Here is a 17,982-nt window from a genome sequence, read left to right on the forward strand (position 1 = left end):
ACGTTCAAGTATAAAGCCAAGATTTTTTCCTCTCCTTCGTGATTCTGGCATCCCCTACCTCCAGATTTTTTCACCTTAATATGAAATAATAATATAGAAAAAAATACTTGGAACTGAAATCCCATATTTTATATTATTAGGGTAAAGAAGACGAGCAATAAGTATGTACGAAACAGTTCCTGGGAATTCAAGAATACATCACACATGTAAAAGGAAAATAATTGAAAAGAGAAGACGGGCAAGAGAGAAAAGAAGAGCAGAATAAAGTTAGAAATGGAATTTGAAGCTCCGTACCTACATATCGGTATATATTTTTATGTAGCTAAATTATATTTATATATCTTCGTACCCATATAGTGTACATGTAGAGAGGAAGGAGAATACAATAATAAATACATATAGATATACAGACGCACATACTAGGGGTATATTGTGAAGTTTCAGGGTTCTCATAGGGTGTTGACAAACTAATATTGGGCCGAAATTTTTAGAAGACAATTTAAAAACTGAGGGAACATCATTGTTTCCGAGAATGATGGAATTTTTCAATAGGAAATACCTACTCCAACCAAATTTTAATAGTAAAACATATCAAAGGAAAAACTGAAAGTACGAGAAGGTAAGTACAAATGAAAATTATTCAGGCACTAAATTAAATGTGTTGAAAAATGTTGAAATTATCTTGTTAGTGGAGACGCCAAAACTCTGATCCACTTTTCTTCTTGATCCAAAATTTCCAATAAATTCGAGTGTTCTAGAAGAGTTGTCCCAGAAGTCTGAAATTCTCTTGTATGGAGGGTTCAAAGTTTCTTGATTCTAAAGTGTCCAGGAAAAGACAGTTCTGAGTGTGGTTATTGACTCATTGGGTCCACGCGGACCTCATTTTTCCCCAGGAAGTCATTCAGTCTGGAACACCCTGTGCCAGCAGAGAAATACATACATTATACGTACGGTATCTATGTACGAGAAACAAAATACAAAAGAACTTTTGATGAACGTTTTATATACTTATACGTACGGTACATAGGACCGGGGATCTCCTCATATACATATGTACATATATGTACATGGGGGAAAAGCGAAGGAAAAAAAAGAGGTAGGTGTGGTTTATGTGCTCACATATCTGCGCCGAGTAAACTTCTGAACAATGGGGGAATTGAAAACGAAAATATGTGCTAGAACTTTTTTGAATGGAAGACAGTGTACCCGTGTAACCTTAATTATTATTGATTTCTTTAAAACCTGGGGTACACTTGCCCGTATATTTTCCGGGGAACATACATGAGTTAAGATGAGCTCACGTTCCCTTATGTCACTCAAACTTCATCCCATTTTAGTTTTCTCTCGGAAATTGTCTGCAAGTTTTGTGCCGGGACGAGTCAAAAAAAACTTGAGGATGAATAAATTGAACACAACTAGAACTGTCTGGAATAATCTCTTCAAAACTAACCCGACGGATTAAAATACAGACCCAACTTCGCGAAGAACGGATTCATGAATGTAAAGCACATTGCATACATAGTAGGTTTCCAGGCGTTCATACAATTGCTATTCTCTCCTCATTAGTACCTAGCCGGGGTATTATTCATTAACGCTAATAAGTCTGGCTATTAGTTAGTCCAATATTTAGGAAAGCAGTCAATGGGGAGAAAATGCACCTTCCCAAACAATACTTCACCTTTTATTCAAGCCAAACATAATCATACCAAACTACATTATTTTCTAAGAGTTAGGTAGTTTGGTACACACAAATCGTATTGGTCTTTGTCTGGTCCAAGGAATAGAAATAGTAATCAAATTCAATTTAGATCCAAAAATATTAAGTTCTGGTAGAACAAAATAGTAATTTAGAGTAGTTTGACGGTTTTACCAGCAAGGATAGAACAAGACCAAGCTGATGAGCAAGGGTTAGATGTTGGAAGATTGAACATGAAATTTTTGATATATTATCCGTATGGAAAATGAAGCGAGAAAAATAATGCAATCGACATAATATAATTCAGGTAGCTAACAAGCCGTATGAATTTATAAAGAGTTTAATATAAAGAGCACGAAGTCTGAGAAACATATTAAATTTCTGTTCTAAATATTTCTAATATGTTCCGAAAGTCACGCATAAGGTATAAATCAATTGATTGAAATATAGAACAATACATTTGCATTTCTCTCCTCATTTAATTATATCATAAAATGTCAAAAGACAAGTATAAAATAACCAGGAAGGGGGGGACTCTTGAATCTCGAACAAAATCGAAGAAAGGGTTTAAAACTAAAGGTTAAAAGATCATGTTTTGACACAGACAGAGTCTAGTAAGGGCACAGACTAGTCCCCTTACTTCTTGTTTTAATAGATTTTACACTACAAGGAATATTGATATATTGAGCTGGACTTCATAAACACGTTGGGATTAAATAATTATTTTTTTATTGGGCACGAGGATGTCCAGTTTGAGGAGGTAACGTATTTTAGAAAAATTTAAATTAATTTAAATAAGTGCGGCTTAGAATAATTTGAAAACTTGATTAGGATGACTTGGGCGAGTGTCTGAATCATACTTGTTTATTTTAACTGTTACATCTTCATCACACCAAAGGGACAGAAAATTTTCTTCAAGACTTACCTATTTTAGTTTGTTGCTTCTTGATGCATATCTGGTGGTAGAAAGTTTAGCCAAATTAATGTTGAATATTAGATCGCTACCAGGGACGGTACGTGGAGCCACTTTCTGTGTCCCCTTATTAATTAATTTGTTGAACTTGTTTGTTGCTTGTGTAATTTCTGGACACGAAAATATAAAATATATATCTATTTTAGTTTTTGATTTGCTGTTATAGGTAATGGAAGATTAATTATTTATTAGAATACCTATGATATACCTCTTTTTTTTTAATTAGAGGATGTACCTGTTCCTCTTTAATAGAAATTAGTCCATTCAATTCTCTTAAAAATAGAAATAAAATCAATAGGTAGTGGATGTGCCTGTTCCCCTTTTATAGAAATTAAGCCATTCCTATTAGAAATAAAAAGTGGATGTGTCAATTTATCTTATGTAGACCTTCTATAAAGATTGGTGGATGTGCTTCTACTCCGACGTCAAGTTTCCTGTATTATTACTCGTACATACACGAGGATTTTAATTATTTCTTACCTATACGAGGAACCCATTTCCTGTTTTGATAACCGTAAAATCTCACAGGAATCCTCCCTTTGCCTTTTCTTCAAAACCTACCTCACAAGTTACATCAAAGTTCGCCACTGAAATCACGTACGAAAACCTTGTGTGGTTTGATAGAACGAATTCTAGAATTTTCCATCAGAGAAATAAACAGAAAACAGACATGATGTAACAAACTTCAAGTCGGAAAAGTATTACTTTGAGTCTGAAGTTCCCGGTGGGTTTGGTTTGAAACGCAAACAAATAGTAAAGTAGTTACATATTTTGAATAGCAACTAGATTTCAAATTTGAATACGATATGGAGAATTCACAGTTGAAAAATTCAAAGGGGTCGGGGGCTCAATATTTTCAACATGTCAAAACCAAAGCGGAGAGATATTTTCTCTTTTCCAATAGGAATTCACTAAGCACATTGTTTTCTCTCGAACTTGTAACAATATTGTAACATGAAATTTGACTTATTGGTTTTGACTTATACTGTGCTATTACAGATACGAAACAAACTTTCTGTTCGAAATTATTTTATTCACCATGAAATTATCGGCGTAGAATTTCAAACATAATTATGCAAGTATTTTTGTCGATTTTATGAGTGTAGGTACTTACCTATGACTGTTAGAACGCAATTTCGTAATGCAATATGATTGAAATTTTCCATAACTATTCGAATGAGAGCTGTTGCACTCAAAATATCTCCCACTCATACATTTTACATACGAGTACTTAGGCTATGGAATAGAATGCAATATGCAATTGAATTTCTATTGAAAAAGGATATTACAGTAGGTTCAATTATTTCGAAGACATTTTCATTTGAGAGGGAACAAGAAAAATCTCGTGCCTGAATAAATATGGAGAGCAGAAGAGCGACTATATTGTCCATTTAGTAAAACATGGACAGTTTTCCATTTTTCATTTTTTCAGGTAGAAATTTGAAAACCTTTTTCCAATAATGAAACCAGATTTTGCTATTAAAAAATCCTTATGAAGTTAAACATTATTAGTATCTACCTCTGAGCGATTGTATTCATATGCAAAATAAGACGAAAATAAGGAAAAAGGTTTCGGAAAATCTACCTATATCTCATCAATAGCAGATGTCCCTTCGACAAAAAGGGGGACCGAGCCTCGTGCCCAGTGCAATTAACACAAGCGTAAATATAAATCCAGAATGATTTATAGCTGTGATGACCACACGGGTCAGTTTGAATGGAGTCTCCGCCAGGGATCACCCATTAAATCATTATTACTTTATTGGATTTTGATTTCTGTTTTGGCTTTTTATTAATGGTAACCTTCCTACCTCTTTGCTGATGTTATTAAATAATGGACTGTGTAGAGCCACCCAAGCAGTCATATTGAACTTGACCAAATCAACATCCTGGCAGCAGATGGAAACCTTGCGGCCTTTCCCTGCTGATGAAAGTGAAGATTTTTTCTCCAATAACAGTTCGGCACTTATTTTCCATCAATAAGAGTATTATACGTACCTAGATAAATGATAAGTTTTACACCTGACCGGGAAAGTCACGATCGACCTTGAATATCTTTGCGATCAAATATTTGGGCATCGCTTTATGCCCAAACAGTTGACAGCCAAAAAACTTTACGCGCTGCCTGTTAATTTCAAACTTCACCAAATCCCGGTATCAACTTTCCAGCCACCCTGTTAAACATACCCACATAGAATTTTCCATTGTTTCCAGAGCTTTAAGCACAAACTTCTTTCCTTCATGTATCTCGCCGTATTTTAAGATTAATTTTCTTAATTTTACCCTTTCTAATCAGAGTATTTGTCTTCCACAGCATTTCCCTTCTTCGCCGCAGCTAACGTTCTATTCTCCACCCAGCCTTCTTTATCCCTCTTTGTATCTTCTTTACATACAGGGTGGATCCGGCCGGGTATTCCTTTCATTTTGAAACTTTAGTATAGCGGGTTTCACTGACGACTTTATGCGAGAATTCCACAAATTGGAGATATTGTTTCCCCAGAAGAAATTTCTCCCCAAATAGTGGTAATTTTGAAGACAATTTCATTTTACAATTTGAATCTGTTGCAAATGTTTGCAAGGATACATTTTACTCATTTACAATTCCTAATATTGTCTACAAAATTTCTGGTTGGTAGTTTTGAATGATCAAGAATACTTTGAATGATCAAGAATACTACTCACTCACTTACTACTAATACTTCCTTTCTCTATTCAGTTAAATTTGTTTTCCCCACCATTTTGCAGCTCAACGTTTTTGTCATTATTTTGCTTCGAGTAGGAAAATAGAAGATGATTTGGGCAAATCTGGGGCTTAGGATTGTAGTCATCGTGAAACTTGAAGAAAGCACAACTTACTGGCAAATCACAGCAAATAGTAGCAAAATGATAACAGGCAAACAGAATTGATACTGACAGCATTGCACAAGGAGATAACAGACATGAAATAACATAGGTACGTTTCAAGTAGCTGACAGCCTAAAAATTGACGAATCAAAATTTGCAATATGATGTCAAAAAAAATATTGATTCATATCCTCTTTCTTGGTTTGCTATAAGATAAAAACTTGGAAAATTGGGTGTGAAAATGCAAACTATTAAAGGTTAGATAGATAGGTAGGTACTATTAGTAGGCTTGCCAAATATCCAAAATGTATTCGGGACGCGAATCCGCGAACATAATTGCCAAATCCGCGAACATAATCGCAATTGTCAGCTTAGAACAAGTTGTTCCATTATGTTTTATCGTGCCCATTTTACCTTTCCCATGAACTTCTCCTCACAGGTATTCAGATATCGTTGAAAGTTTTGCACGGCGAATTGGCCAAGGTGCAAGAAGAAAATCCACTCCTTGGAAAGAACATTTCCCTTACCAGAAAGCTCGGATTTTCTGACGTCATTATGCCTGGAGATGTGAGGTGCGTATTCTTACTATTCATTCTCTACTATTATTATAGGGTGTGGCATAAGTCCGGCAAAGCCTGAATATCGTCTGATTGGCGTTAGGTACGAAATTGAAACTTTGCATGGTCAAAAAGGGTGTAAAAACTAGGTATTTGGGAGACAATTTGAATTTGCAGGTGCAGACCCCTTGGGCTGGAAACCTCAGGCAGTACTGGGGAGACCCCGGCATATCTCATCAATGACCCTAATCACGTATTTCTCCTTTTGGGAAACCCTATGAGCTCACGTGAGCTGACGTGACGTGATAGTGTGTTTCTGGTAGTGTGTTTCAACCCTTACTTTGTCGTAGTCCGACAGCTCAGGAGGGAGACCCCGGTATATCTCATCGATGACCTTAATCATGTATTTCTCCTCTGGGAAACCCTATGAGCTCACGTGAGCTGACGTGACGTGATAGTGTGTTTCTACCCTAAGTTACCTTATCATAGTCCGACAGCTCAGGAGGGAGTCCCCGGCAAATCTCATCGATGACCTTAATCACGGATTTTTCTTCTGGAAAACCCTTATGGGCCACATCCACATTGAGGTAGGGACGCCAACCTATGCCAGCACTCTGGTAGAAGCCATTCCACAGGTGAAGGCCGTCTCCTAGGTCTACGAGACGGTTTGGGTCCGGGGGCGAGAAGTAGGATCTGCCCACACGCACGAAATTCCTGCGCGTGGGGGGAAAAATATTTACTTATTATAACCCTTTCACCCCGACTTATTTTAGGACCAGAATATTTCATTTTTTTCTGATCAGGTATTAATACTTGGGCTATAAATAAGGCCTTTACAAAGTTTCATGTCCTATTAAGTCTCCTAGGAGTAATGAACAAAAATCGATCTGGAGACAAAACCAGACAAGTTAGCCAAGTGAATTTTACTGACGTCATAGATCACAAAAGAAAACGGATTTATTTTATTTTTTTTTTTTTTTTGATAGGTCTGGGGTGATATATCTCACTTTTTAAAAAAATGATTAAGGTGAAAGGGATAAGTAAGTAACCTTTGAGACCGAGTGGGTATCACTAGGCTTGCTCGCCGTGTGTCCCGGGTTCAATTCCCAGTAGGGTCGAAGATTTTTCGGCTCTGTGCTTGGAGTTTGGGGTGCACTCAGCCTCTTGAGGACAATTGAGTAGCTACTTTAATCGAGTAGCGACCAGTGGCGGTAATACCAGTGTAAAAAGATTATTGAAAGAGCCTTACAGGACAGGTTAAGCTTTTACGAATCTATACACTTACGCATTGAGACTGCAAGGTTCGCGCAAGACCACATCCAAAGCCTGAATGGCTATCTGAGGTCTGTTGACTCCGGTTCTCATAAACTCCACAATCGAAGCAAAGGAAATCTCCTGAGCTTTCTTAATTTCCACTTTGTATTCTTTGTCCTTCATGCGTTCCTCGTCGAAAATGGAAACTGTGCAGTTCATCTGATGAAAAGTGAAAATTAAATAATAAAAAAAACGTGCTTGAATTATCCGGTCCTCTCTCCTTAAATTAGAACAATTGGATGAACTTTCCACAATTAGTAACGTCTTATTTTCTCCCTAAAAACACTCAGCTGGAAGATTTCCAGAAGAAAATTAGCTAGTGCTACAGGAAGGAATTGGCCTTGTGTTATGGCACAAGCTCTGCTGGATGGGTATAACATTTATAAAAATTCAGAATGTTCTGAGAGTTATATTGAAAAATAATAAACGGAAACTTAATAAATAAATAAATAAATACTTTGGTGGTTGACAAAATGTATGGGTGGTGTGCTGTCTTAGTGTTGGCCAACAGTTCCCCAACCATATACCTAACTATTTCCCAACAATGGGCTAATCCTACTATTTCCTAACCATCAATGTTGTTGGAGGACTTTTCTCTCTCTTTATTATTATTTTGAATCCATACAATGTCAGACTGAAGAGAACTCTACAAACTGTTGGACAAATGAGCTTACCGCAGTTCCAAACGGTAGCGTCCCCTTTGAAAACAGGTTCTTCTTTCCATCATATCCACAGGGACTATTGGGAAAGTATTCCCTCGCAACTTTCTGCATAACAGGTCTGAAAACATGGTACCAGCAGTACAAGAAAATTAGTGTATCTTTCTTTATCAAATGAGAATTAGGAAAGCTTGCATTTACATTCCTTTACTGACAGCCTTTTCTTAAGAAGAAAAAAAAAATCTTTGATATCAGCTAAGGTTAAGTTCATATTGACTTCAAGATGGGTACTGGATTTGGTTTTCTAGTTGGCTCTATTTTCAATGGAAATGTAGTTTCTGTTTGTACTCAGTCCAACATTTGTCAAGCATAAAGTACCAATATGGAAGATCTGTCCAACATTTCTTGAGCATTATAGTATATGTCTTTTAATGCCAAGTTCCAAGTCATTGTTGTGATATCCACAGAGAGTCACCAAGATGTTTTCTAGGGTTTCATCATCCTTGCAGGAAACCTCTTCATGACTTCCTATGGATATCACAGCAATCACTTGGAAATTGGCATTAAAAGCCTTATTTTATTATTATCATTTTTTACGGAGTGAAATCATTTTTTAATTAATACCTACTTTACTGTGTTTTGTTGTTTTTCCATTATTATGATTAAGTTACAGCTTTGAATGGCCAAGATTTATTTATTTAAAATCATACATGAGGGAACCCTTTACTAACTTACATTGCATGCCCTAACTATCTTAACTTAAATTACTAAAATAGGAACTATATATTATACATATAAATATAAATTCAAGGGGTGTGGAGTTTTGATAGAAAAGATATATCTCACCTCATGTAGCGCACAGGCTTGTCTGGATCAATGGCCACATCGTAGTGGAAAATGACCAGGTTCGGATTCTTAAACGTGATTGCAAAATGATTCGTGTCCACTTGGGTTCTCCGTCCGAGTGTGCCACCATCTTTATTGGACCGTCTCGGTATCTGATAGAGTCCTTTGGAGCCGGCACCACTGGCTGCTGAAGAGATGGAGCTCGAGGAAGAAGATGAGGCAATGGTCATCTTCTGAACATCTGCTGTCACTGGAACATGGAGAAAGAAAATAATGAAAAGACAAAACACCTACAAACAATGGCTTTTACCAGGAACAAATTGTCTGTAGGTTATGCGGGGAGTGCAAGGAGACAGCTACTCACATCATCTTCAAATACAACTCCCTGACAATATGGTGACTTACTTGTAGGGTTAGCTAACCCTCAGCAAGATATCCATGGACAAATCCTAACAAAGAAGCTATTGAAGATCACTCAGATCTTCAAGCTTAGTGAGGAAACAGCTTGATTCCATACACAAAAAGCCCAATCTGAGGCTTAGATGTAGGGGCAAAACAGCCCTAAAGGATGAGTTAAGCTTCTACGAATCTAGAGTGACATGTTGTGAGATTTAAAAAAGGGGAAGCTATGAATAGGGTTGCCAAATATCCAAAATGTCGATTCGGGACGCGAATCCGCGAACATAATTGCCAAATCCGCGAACATAATCGCAAAATCCGCCAAAACACCAGAACACTAGGCCTGACGACCTGAGATTAAGCAGGACTACAGTCCACTAAACGGGAAAAATATTACCTATATTTTCACCAAAAACCTTGAAAAAACGACCGAACTTTGTGCTTAAAAGACCGAAAAGCGAAAAGTAAAAACTGAACTGAAACGGAATAAAAAAAAAAATTCAAATTTTAAACCGCCACAAAAAAATTATCAGCCGTGAATTCGACCAATCAACAATCAGAATGAAAATGTGAACAAATGATTTCATTGGTTGATCAATTTTCGGATCAGAGGGAATCACGTGTAAAAATACGCTCTTTTTTGTTTCCTCTCAAAGTTTTGATCATGTACAAAAAAGAGCACGGTGCCTACGATACGGGGCGCGAGTATGAGAGGGAATTTCAAATGAATGTGGAGTGAGTAGATTAGTAGAACATAAAATATATGTACAGGCTCATTTATGTAGGTACCCAGACTACCCAGTTACCCAATTATAATACATAATTATATCTAACATGTTTACATTACCGGGAAATAGGTAAGTACCTACCTATTTTGCCAGTCATATATTAGGTAGGTAACTCTTTTTTTTTTTGTACTTTTTCAGGGGGTGCTCTACCGTTTATTCTAGTGTGCTTTCATTTTGTAAATGATGGTCTTTTGTAAATGCAGTTTCTTAGGATTTTCCCAATATCTCAATAATCCTACAATTTAATGTTTACCTAGCATGCTATCCAAATATCCAAAATGTCGATTCGGGACGCGAATCCGCGAACATAATTGCCAAATCCGCGAACATAATCGCAAAATCCGCGAAAAAAATTAATTGTCTTGAAAAGTTGGACAAACTTGCCATTACCAATATAACTAGGCTTGCCAAATATACAAAATGTCGATTCGGGACGCGAATCCGCGAACATAATTGCCAAATCCGCGAACATAATCGCAAAATCCTTTTTCGGTTTTTACCTTCCCCAGGTTCTGTACGCCATCAAAGGCTCTGCCAAAGAGATGTTTTCGTCTTATTAGACCGCGGGTTCGATTTTCGCCCGGGGCGGATTTTGTCCTGAAAGGATAATGTTCGTTCTCGGAACGGCTGGTTTTCTCCTATCCTGTCTTCCTTCTCTCTTCGATTTCGGGACGGACCTTAGCAGTTACAGTTCCCTCTGTCAAACCTCTTTTTAACTTTTATTAAAAAAAAAAAAAAAAAAAAAAAAAAAAAAAAATACAAAAAATCGCCAAATCAGCGAACATAATCGCGAAATCCGCGAACATAATCGCGAAATCCGCGAACATAATCGCGAAATCCACGAACAATGATTGTACCACGGAGGTCTTGGGTTTGACTCCCGCAGGGGTTGCAGTTATTTCGACTTTTTTAAAGAGGTTTGGATAGAGGTAGGCTTGCCAAATATCCAAAACGTCGATTCGGGACGCGAATCCGCGAACATAATTGCCAAATCCGCGAACATAATCGCAAAATCCGCGAACAAAATCGCCATCCGCGACCATAATCGCGAAATCCGCGAAAAAAATCGCGAAATCCGCGAACATAATCGCGAAATCCGTGAACAAAATCGCCAAATCCGCGAAAAAAATCGCGAAATCCGCGAACATAATCGCGAAATCCGCGAACATAATCGCGAAATCCGCGAACATAATCGAAATCCGTGAACATAATCGCGAAATCCGCGAACATAATCGCGAAATCCGCGAGCATAATCGCGAAATCCGCGAACATAATCGCGAAATATACATAATCACAAAATCCGCGAACATAATCGCGAAATCCGCGAACAAAATCGCGAAATCCGCGAACATAATCGCGAAATCCGCGAACATAGTCACGAAATCCGCGTACAAAATCGCCAAATCCGCGAACATAATCGCGAAATCCGCGAACATAATCGCGAAATCCGCGAACATAAAATCCGTGAACATAATCGCGAAATCCGCGAACATAATCGCGAAATCCGCGAGCATAATCGCGAAATCCGCGAACATAATCGCGAAATGAAATCCGCGAACAAAATCACCAAATCCGCGAACATAATCGCGAAATCCGCGAGCATAATCGCAAAATCCGCGAACAAAAATCCGCGAACATAATCGCGAAATCCGCGAACATAATCGCGAAATCCGCGAACATAATCGCGAAATCCGCGAACATCATAATCACAAAATCCGCGAACATAATCGCGAAATCCGCGAACAAAATCGCGAAATCCGCGAACATAATCGCGAAATCCGCGAACATAGTCACGAAATCCGCGTACAAAATCGCCAAATCCGCGAACATAATCGCGAAATCCGCGAACATAATCGCGAAATCCGCGAACATAAAAATCCGCGAATATAATCGCGAAATCCGCGAACATAATCGCAAAATCCGCGAACAAAATCGCGAAATCCGCGAGCATAATCGCAAAATCCGCGAACAAAATCGCGAAATCGAAAAACTGAACGGGACGCCGGGACACCCCCTGAAATTCGGGACTGTCCCGGCCAATTCGGGACGTTTGGCAAGCCTACCCAGAGACAAAAATTTGCTCACATAATTCAAATATAAAGATTTATTGATTCTGTGGGTCATTTTACATATCCTAAGTCGTTCTGTTAGTGACAGGTCGACTAATGTGGATCATTTCTGAAGGGAAAATGCGTTTTTTTTTTTTTTTTTTTGTCTGAATGGAAAGTATTGTGAGTCTTCTCGGCCATCTTATATTTAAATGGACATTGTACGTCCTATCGTCTCCACAATACTACCAGGATCGAACGATGGTCTCCAGGTTGATCTTCTGTTTATTCTAAGTAAGATATTTGTCCTATGTCCAGGTGAACACATGTGAAGATCGGGACTTCTATCAGCTACACGAGTTTATTATTCGGAAACAGACGAGCAAGTTCAGTCCTCTCTCTGGCCAACCCAACTATGGTGAGTTACCAAAGGCTTATTATTATTATTTTTAATCCACATCATTGATTTTTTTTTTAATTATTATTTTTTTATGGCTCTTTTTGATGGAGGAGCTCTTCCACTCTAGAGTGGTCCAGTTGTGAAATTTAGCACTGTGTATTTCAAGCGGGGAACTATATTTGTGACAAGCACTTATGCTTAATTTAATTAAAATTCCTAATTCCTCCTATAATCGTAAGTAAGTAGCGCTCTATTTAGACTGTCAGCTTAAACGCCCCAAAATGAAAAACTGAACGGGACGCCGGGACACCCCCTGAAATTCGGGACTGTCCCGGCCAATTCGGGACGTTTGGCAAGCCTAGTTAAGCTTATACGAATCTACAAATGGTCTCTTCTACATTCTACAAACACCCTGTGAGGCTGTAAATCTGAACTACTGAAAGTTTGGACTTTGGACCCCTGGTGATCTATTCAGCTACCAACCTAACCTAGTTCCAAAAAAAGTACTTGGCTCTGTCCTCTATCCGTTACTTATTTAAATATATTAACATTTTTTTTTTTAATCATATGTGCCTACCTATCCTTCTTAAAAAAATAAATAAAATAAACTGGTTTATGCTTATTTTACCTACCACAATACTTTGAAAACACCTGTAGCTAAAACTGGTACGTATTTCCTTAAAGACTTTGAAGTTTTGATAAGAGGTTGTTTGTATCTCAAGATATCCGCAAATAACCGGACTACTTTCTTTTAGTGGAAATGAATATGCGGAATCACATATCTCTCTTTTTCTCTCGAAGTTATTAGTGGATGTACCTAGCTCTTGCTCTATGTGTCTAGGTCACATTTCTCTTATTCTTAAAAAATATTATTAGGTAGTAATATTAGTGGATGTGTTTAAATCACATCTTTCTCTCTAAGTAGTCTAAGTTATGGATGTTCCTATGAATCCTATGTCACATTTATCTCTCTTTCTCTCTTAGTTATTGGTGGATGTGTCTAAATCACATTTTTATCTCTCTCTCTCTCTCTCTCTCTCTCTCTCTCTCTCTCTCTCTCTCTCTCTAAAACTGAACCGGACGCCGGGACACCCCCTGAAATTCGGGACTGTCCCGGCCAATTCGGGACGTTTGGCAAGCCTAAGTATATACAATCTATTATAAATTATAAGCAATAGAGGTGCCATTTTGCCCCGTCTTCCCCTAAATACTCCTTTTAAGTAAACGCACTACCTAACAACCAAACCTACTCCTATGGGGTGCACTCAGGGTGCACTAGAGTGCCCTGAATCCTAAGGGACCATGTCTCCTAGCGAATATTGAAACCGTTGTTCGTAAATAGCATTCAAATATGTATAATTGTACATAGTTACATACCTATACATGTATGTTTATGTAGTACAATGTAATATGTGTACAATGGAGCAGTTGCAAATGGGTAAAATTTATAAATAAATGGTCGATTCCTATGTAAAAAATTGGGTAAAATCGAAATCTGAGGTCAAAACTCCGAAAAAATAACTGTTAAAGGTCGAAAATTCAATTTTCATTTTCCGTTCTAATGAAAGAGTTCAAATATGTGTGACGTCAGACTTTACGCAGTTGTTTTTCGTCCGTTAGGTAGCGCCACTATGCAAGCGCGCTAGCGGAGGAGCAGAAAGAACTGCGCAAAAATGTATGCGCACAAACACATTAATGTGTTGCCTGCGAGGGAGATTTGCTCGGGACATTTGATGTGACGTCATCGCCTACGGGAGCGTATGCCGTGACGTCAAAGTACTAAGAAAAAAAAAGTATTTAAGTAAAACTTTTAAGCATCTTTTTACAGACATTTACTCTCTCCACTGAATTTTTATGAGCATTTTTTCCCTACTTGTTAGCAGAATTTCAAATGAATATTAGCTATCGTGTTCAGATTGAGGGAGTATCTTTTGATGCTTGTGTTTTCTGCTGTCGCGTGGGGTGTTGGCATTTTGGGGACTCTTTTGCGTTCATTTATCATTATTAAATTATTATTTTTATTTTGTTCTAAAATCTGAGTCCCTATTTTAGCAATGTTTTTATTTATTTACGACGGTAAGAGCGTTTGAGACAAGAACGAAATAATTTTTATAATTATTTGAAAAGTAATTATAGTTAGACTAATTAGGTAGGTATACTTATTTTGATAGATCACATTGATAATCCTTTAGATTTACCTACATTGATAGATGGTTAAGCTCAATATTCGGTAGAATCGAAAAAAAAAACATTAATTACGTAGGTATCACGACTTTTCAGCTCTGTGCTTCAGATTCTTACAATTTGACCACTCCTAAGGATCAGTTAGTTACCCATTTTAAAATTTTCTGCTGAAAAATTGGATATTCAAAATTGCTGCGACTTCCATGAAAATTCCAACACATCATTTTATGATTCCTATGTGCTTGGATGGAGCTAGTATGAGGTTTCTCATCGCGCCTTATTTTCCCCTACTATAGTTACGTATTTTCTTTAGGAGGCATTCCCGGACCACAAGAAAAGTTCTTCATAATATTGCACTTCGATAAACAGGAAAAACCAAAACAATAAAAACAAAGCCTAGTACATACGCTAGGATTTTTCTTACGATCAGATAGCATGATTATGATAAGATAAGGGGCATAGTTTTGTCCGGTAAACAGACTAGTTCAGAAACAGACCTTATGCGTTTAATTATTAGAGAACCGAAGTGCCCTTAGGCGAGGATACCAGCCTGACATTTCCCTTGCTAAGGAAATAGCAAAGATTAAGTGCGAAGGGCAAAGGGCATCCACTCCTAAACCTTTTGTAGCCAAAACCACACGACAAACTCCGACCCTGTCTGAACACGGGAAAAGGCGGGGGAGAGGAAGGAGCAGGAGAAGAAGAGGAGGAGGAAGAAGAAGAGGAAGAAGAAGAAGAAGAAGAAGAAGAGAAAGAGGAAGAAGAAGAAGAGTTGACCCTTATTCTAAAATTTTGGTCCTAGCTGTGAACAGAGAGCCGAAAAAAATTTCGATCGCGCCAGGAATCGAACTCAGGAACTCCCACGTGCAAGCCTCGTACATACCCTCTCTGGCCACGGATGTTGCGGTGGTCAGTATATTCTTGATCTTCTAGTAATTCTAGTGGCTGACCATGATGTTTGTGTCGTCGTACGAAATAAATCACGCAGACATAAAACTAATCTTCTTGTCCATGAAAAATCTTATAATCTTGCCTAAGAAAAATCTTCGATCGGTACCTTCGTAAATATGTGTAATCTAATATAAAAACAATATTTTATGTACCTACCTAATATGTATATTGTATACCTGTAGGTAATACCTGCATGTTTTTTCAGCCATATACCTACTTACCAAAGATTTGAAGGACTTTATCATATTATGGAAAATATACCTAAGGAGGTAGTAGGTATATTTTCTACGAGTAGCATTAGGTAATCAAATCATAATATTACGATGCTTTATTATTAGAATATTAGAAAAAAGTAAAAACTAGAATGGTTGGATGGTAAAACCTTCAATATCCCTATCACTAAAGACTCCAGCAGTCATACAATGACGGGCTCTATCAATCAATCAGTGAAAACTAGTACATAAAACAATAAAATTACAGAATTACATATAACATTCAGAGGAAACTGGCAATATTAAATCAATAAATACTTGTGGTGAAGATCAGAGCGAGAGCCTATTAAAATTTTTGTGGACATCACAGAATTACTAAGAGCCTTTTTTAAAGAGGTTTGACAGAGGGAACTGAAACTGCTAGGGTCTCATCGTCCGAAAGTAGAAGAGAGAGGGAAGACAGGATAGGAGAAAGCCAGCCTTTCCGAGAACGAACATTATCCCTTCACGGTAAAATCCGCCCCGGACGGGAATCGAATCGGCGGTCTAGCGCTTACAAGGCAGACGCGCTACCAAAGAGCCCAATTTATGATTTTCTGATGGGCGTGATTTCTGAAAATCAAAATTCCCCTGACATTATCCTTGCATACCCACTAATACACCAGACTCTAATGACAGTTCTGTAACCGGATCAGTTGAATCAGTGAATCTAGTGGACTCTGCTTCCTTCCGCACTCCGACTAGATTTCCTAGTGGACAATTACCAGACAGAGTGGAACTAGACAAAGTGGAACTCGTTCTAGGAATCAACAATGTCTACTGGCAGGCTATCCGGTTTCGATGCAGTTCCTGCTTCCACTATATATTCCACTAGTGGATGGATGTGGCTGAAGTTTCCTCTATGGAAAATGACGGGAAATGTGCATTATATTGGTGCTTTTTAATAATAGTGTGCTGGTCACCCGTCCGGATACTAACCACGCACGATGTTGCTTCACTTGATCCTTGATCTATTTAGAATTGGTGTATTCATCCTGATATCGCTGTCTAATAGGCATTAACATGATATCGCTGGTAGAGAATGCCATAGGCATTAACCCCACCCTTGATCAAATTTTATTTTGTACTTATATGTACATTATGTTACCATTTGTAAATATTTATTCTGTAAATAAAGTTTGATCTAATCGCTGTCTAATAAGTAGCGCTCAGCCTAGTTAGCTTGGAGAGTAGGGTGGTAGGGTGCTTGCCTTGTAAGCGCTAGGTCGCGAGTTCTTTATCCTAGGACCAAACTTTATCCTAAACAGATAAGGTTTGTTCTCGGAACGGCTGGCTTTCTCCTGTTCTGTCCTCCTTCTCTGTTTGATTTTGGGTCGATAAGACCTCACAGCTGTTACAGTTCTCTCTATCAAACCTCGAAGAAGAAGAAGAAGAAGAAGAAGAAGAAGAAGAAGAAGGCTATCAGCAATAGTTTCGCTATTGATTACATTGTGACAGGTTTTATCATTGTTTTGATTAGTTATCAGTTCAGATGATTTCTTTATTGACAGCATCAGCAATAGTTTCGCTATTGATTACATTGTGACAGGTTTTATCATTGTTTTGATTAGTTATCAGTTCAGATGATTTCTTTATTGACGTAGTTTCCTCGCTGATTGTCTTCATCAGACTGACTGCAAAATCTTCTTCATCTTTCTCATATAACTTGTCATAGATTTTGTTTATCTCTTCACTGTTATCCCAAAGTTCTTTCATTTTGTCAATTGCAATATCTTTATTCACATTAGTATAAGGTCCATCTCCCATTTGACTGCCGAGATTGTGTATGTGCTCACTATAATGATGACTGGCTTCCAAATGAAATTTGTTTTTCATGTTTGGTTCACTTCGCATCTTTTTGGTTTTCGCGCTCTTACTATTGTGAATCATATCAAAAGCTCTATTTTCAGTGTCGGGGTGATTTTCGCTATTCATCGTACAACAAGACATTGTGCTGTTTGTACCTGACAAGACAGAGCTCCCATGCGTATGTGCAGGAGGGAGCAGTTCTAATTCTGATTCTGGAGGAGTACTAAGAAGAAGAAGAAGAAGAAGAAGAAGAAGAAAAGTTT

The 17,982-nt window shown here is 37.8% G+C and overlaps 2 protein-coding genes across 2 annotated transcripts; both read right to left on the bottom strand.

Moving 5' to 3' along the window:
* Positions 1-6,525: 6,525 nt before the first annotated feature.
* On the bottom strand, positions 6,526-9,170 carry LOC103517620 (protein argonaute-2). Its single transcript, XM_008482664.3, has 4 exons — positions 8,890-9,170; positions 8,059-8,164; positions 7,356-7,543; positions 6,526-6,784 (listed from the first exon to the last, which is right to left on the bottom strand). Exons 1-4 carry the CDS (start codon positions 9,117-9,119, stop codon positions 6,541-6,543), a joined length of 768 nt encoding a protein of 255 aa, XP_008480886.1. The 5' UTR covers positions 9,120-9,170; the 3' UTR covers positions 6,526-6,540.
* A 7,337-nt stretch (positions 9,171-16,507) lies between these two features.
* LOC103517694 lies at positions 16,508-17,931 on the bottom strand. Its single transcript, XM_008482742.1, has 3 exons — positions 17,499-17,931; positions 17,331-17,407; positions 16,508-16,620 (listed from the first exon to the last, which is right to left on the bottom strand). Exons 1-3 carry the CDS (start codon positions 17,858-17,860, stop codon positions 16,508-16,510), a joined length of 552 nt encoding a protein of 183 aa, XP_008480964.1. The 5' UTR covers positions 17,861-17,931.
* Between the last annotated feature and the right edge of the window lie 51 nt (positions 17,932-17,982).

This window comes from Diaphorina citri, unplaced genomic scaffold, assembly GCF_000475195.1.
Source record: "Diaphorina citri unplaced genomic scaffold, Diaci psyllid genome assembly version 1.1 scaffold56, whole genome shotgun sequence".
NCBI lineage: Eukaryota > Metazoa > Arthropoda > Insecta > Hemiptera > Psyllidae > Diaphorina > Diaphorina citri.

What these genes read in the sequence shown, in the direction of transcription:
- LOC103517620 (XM_008482664.3), bottom strand. Translation starts at nt 9,119, where the DNA reads ATGACCATTGCCTCATCTTCTTCCTCGAGCTCCATCTCTTCAGCAGCC. An exon ending in CGCTACCGTTTGGAACTGCG is followed by an intron (nt 7,544 to 8,058) that starts GTAAGCTCATTT and finishes ACTTTTCATCAG; the next exon opens with ATGAACTGCACAGTTTCCAT. An exon ending in GAACCTTGCAGTCTCAATGC is followed by an intron (nt 6,785 to 7,355) that starts GTAAGTGTATAG and finishes CCCCACGCGCAG; the next exon opens with GAATTTCGTGCGTGTGGGCA.
- LOC103517694 (XM_008482742.1), bottom strand. Translation starts at nt 17,860, where the DNA reads ATGTCTTGTTGTACGATGAATAGCGAAAATCACCCCGACACTGAAAAT. An exon ending in GAAACTACGTCAATAAAGAA is followed by an intron (nt 17,408 to 17,498) that starts ATCATCTGAACT and finishes GTCAATAAAGAA; the next exon opens with ATCATCTGAACTGATAACTA. An exon ending in TAGCGAAACTATTGCTGATA is followed by an intron (nt 16,621 to 17,330) that starts GCCTTCTTCTTC and finishes ATTGTCCACTAG; the next exon opens with GAAATCTAGTCGGAGTGCGG.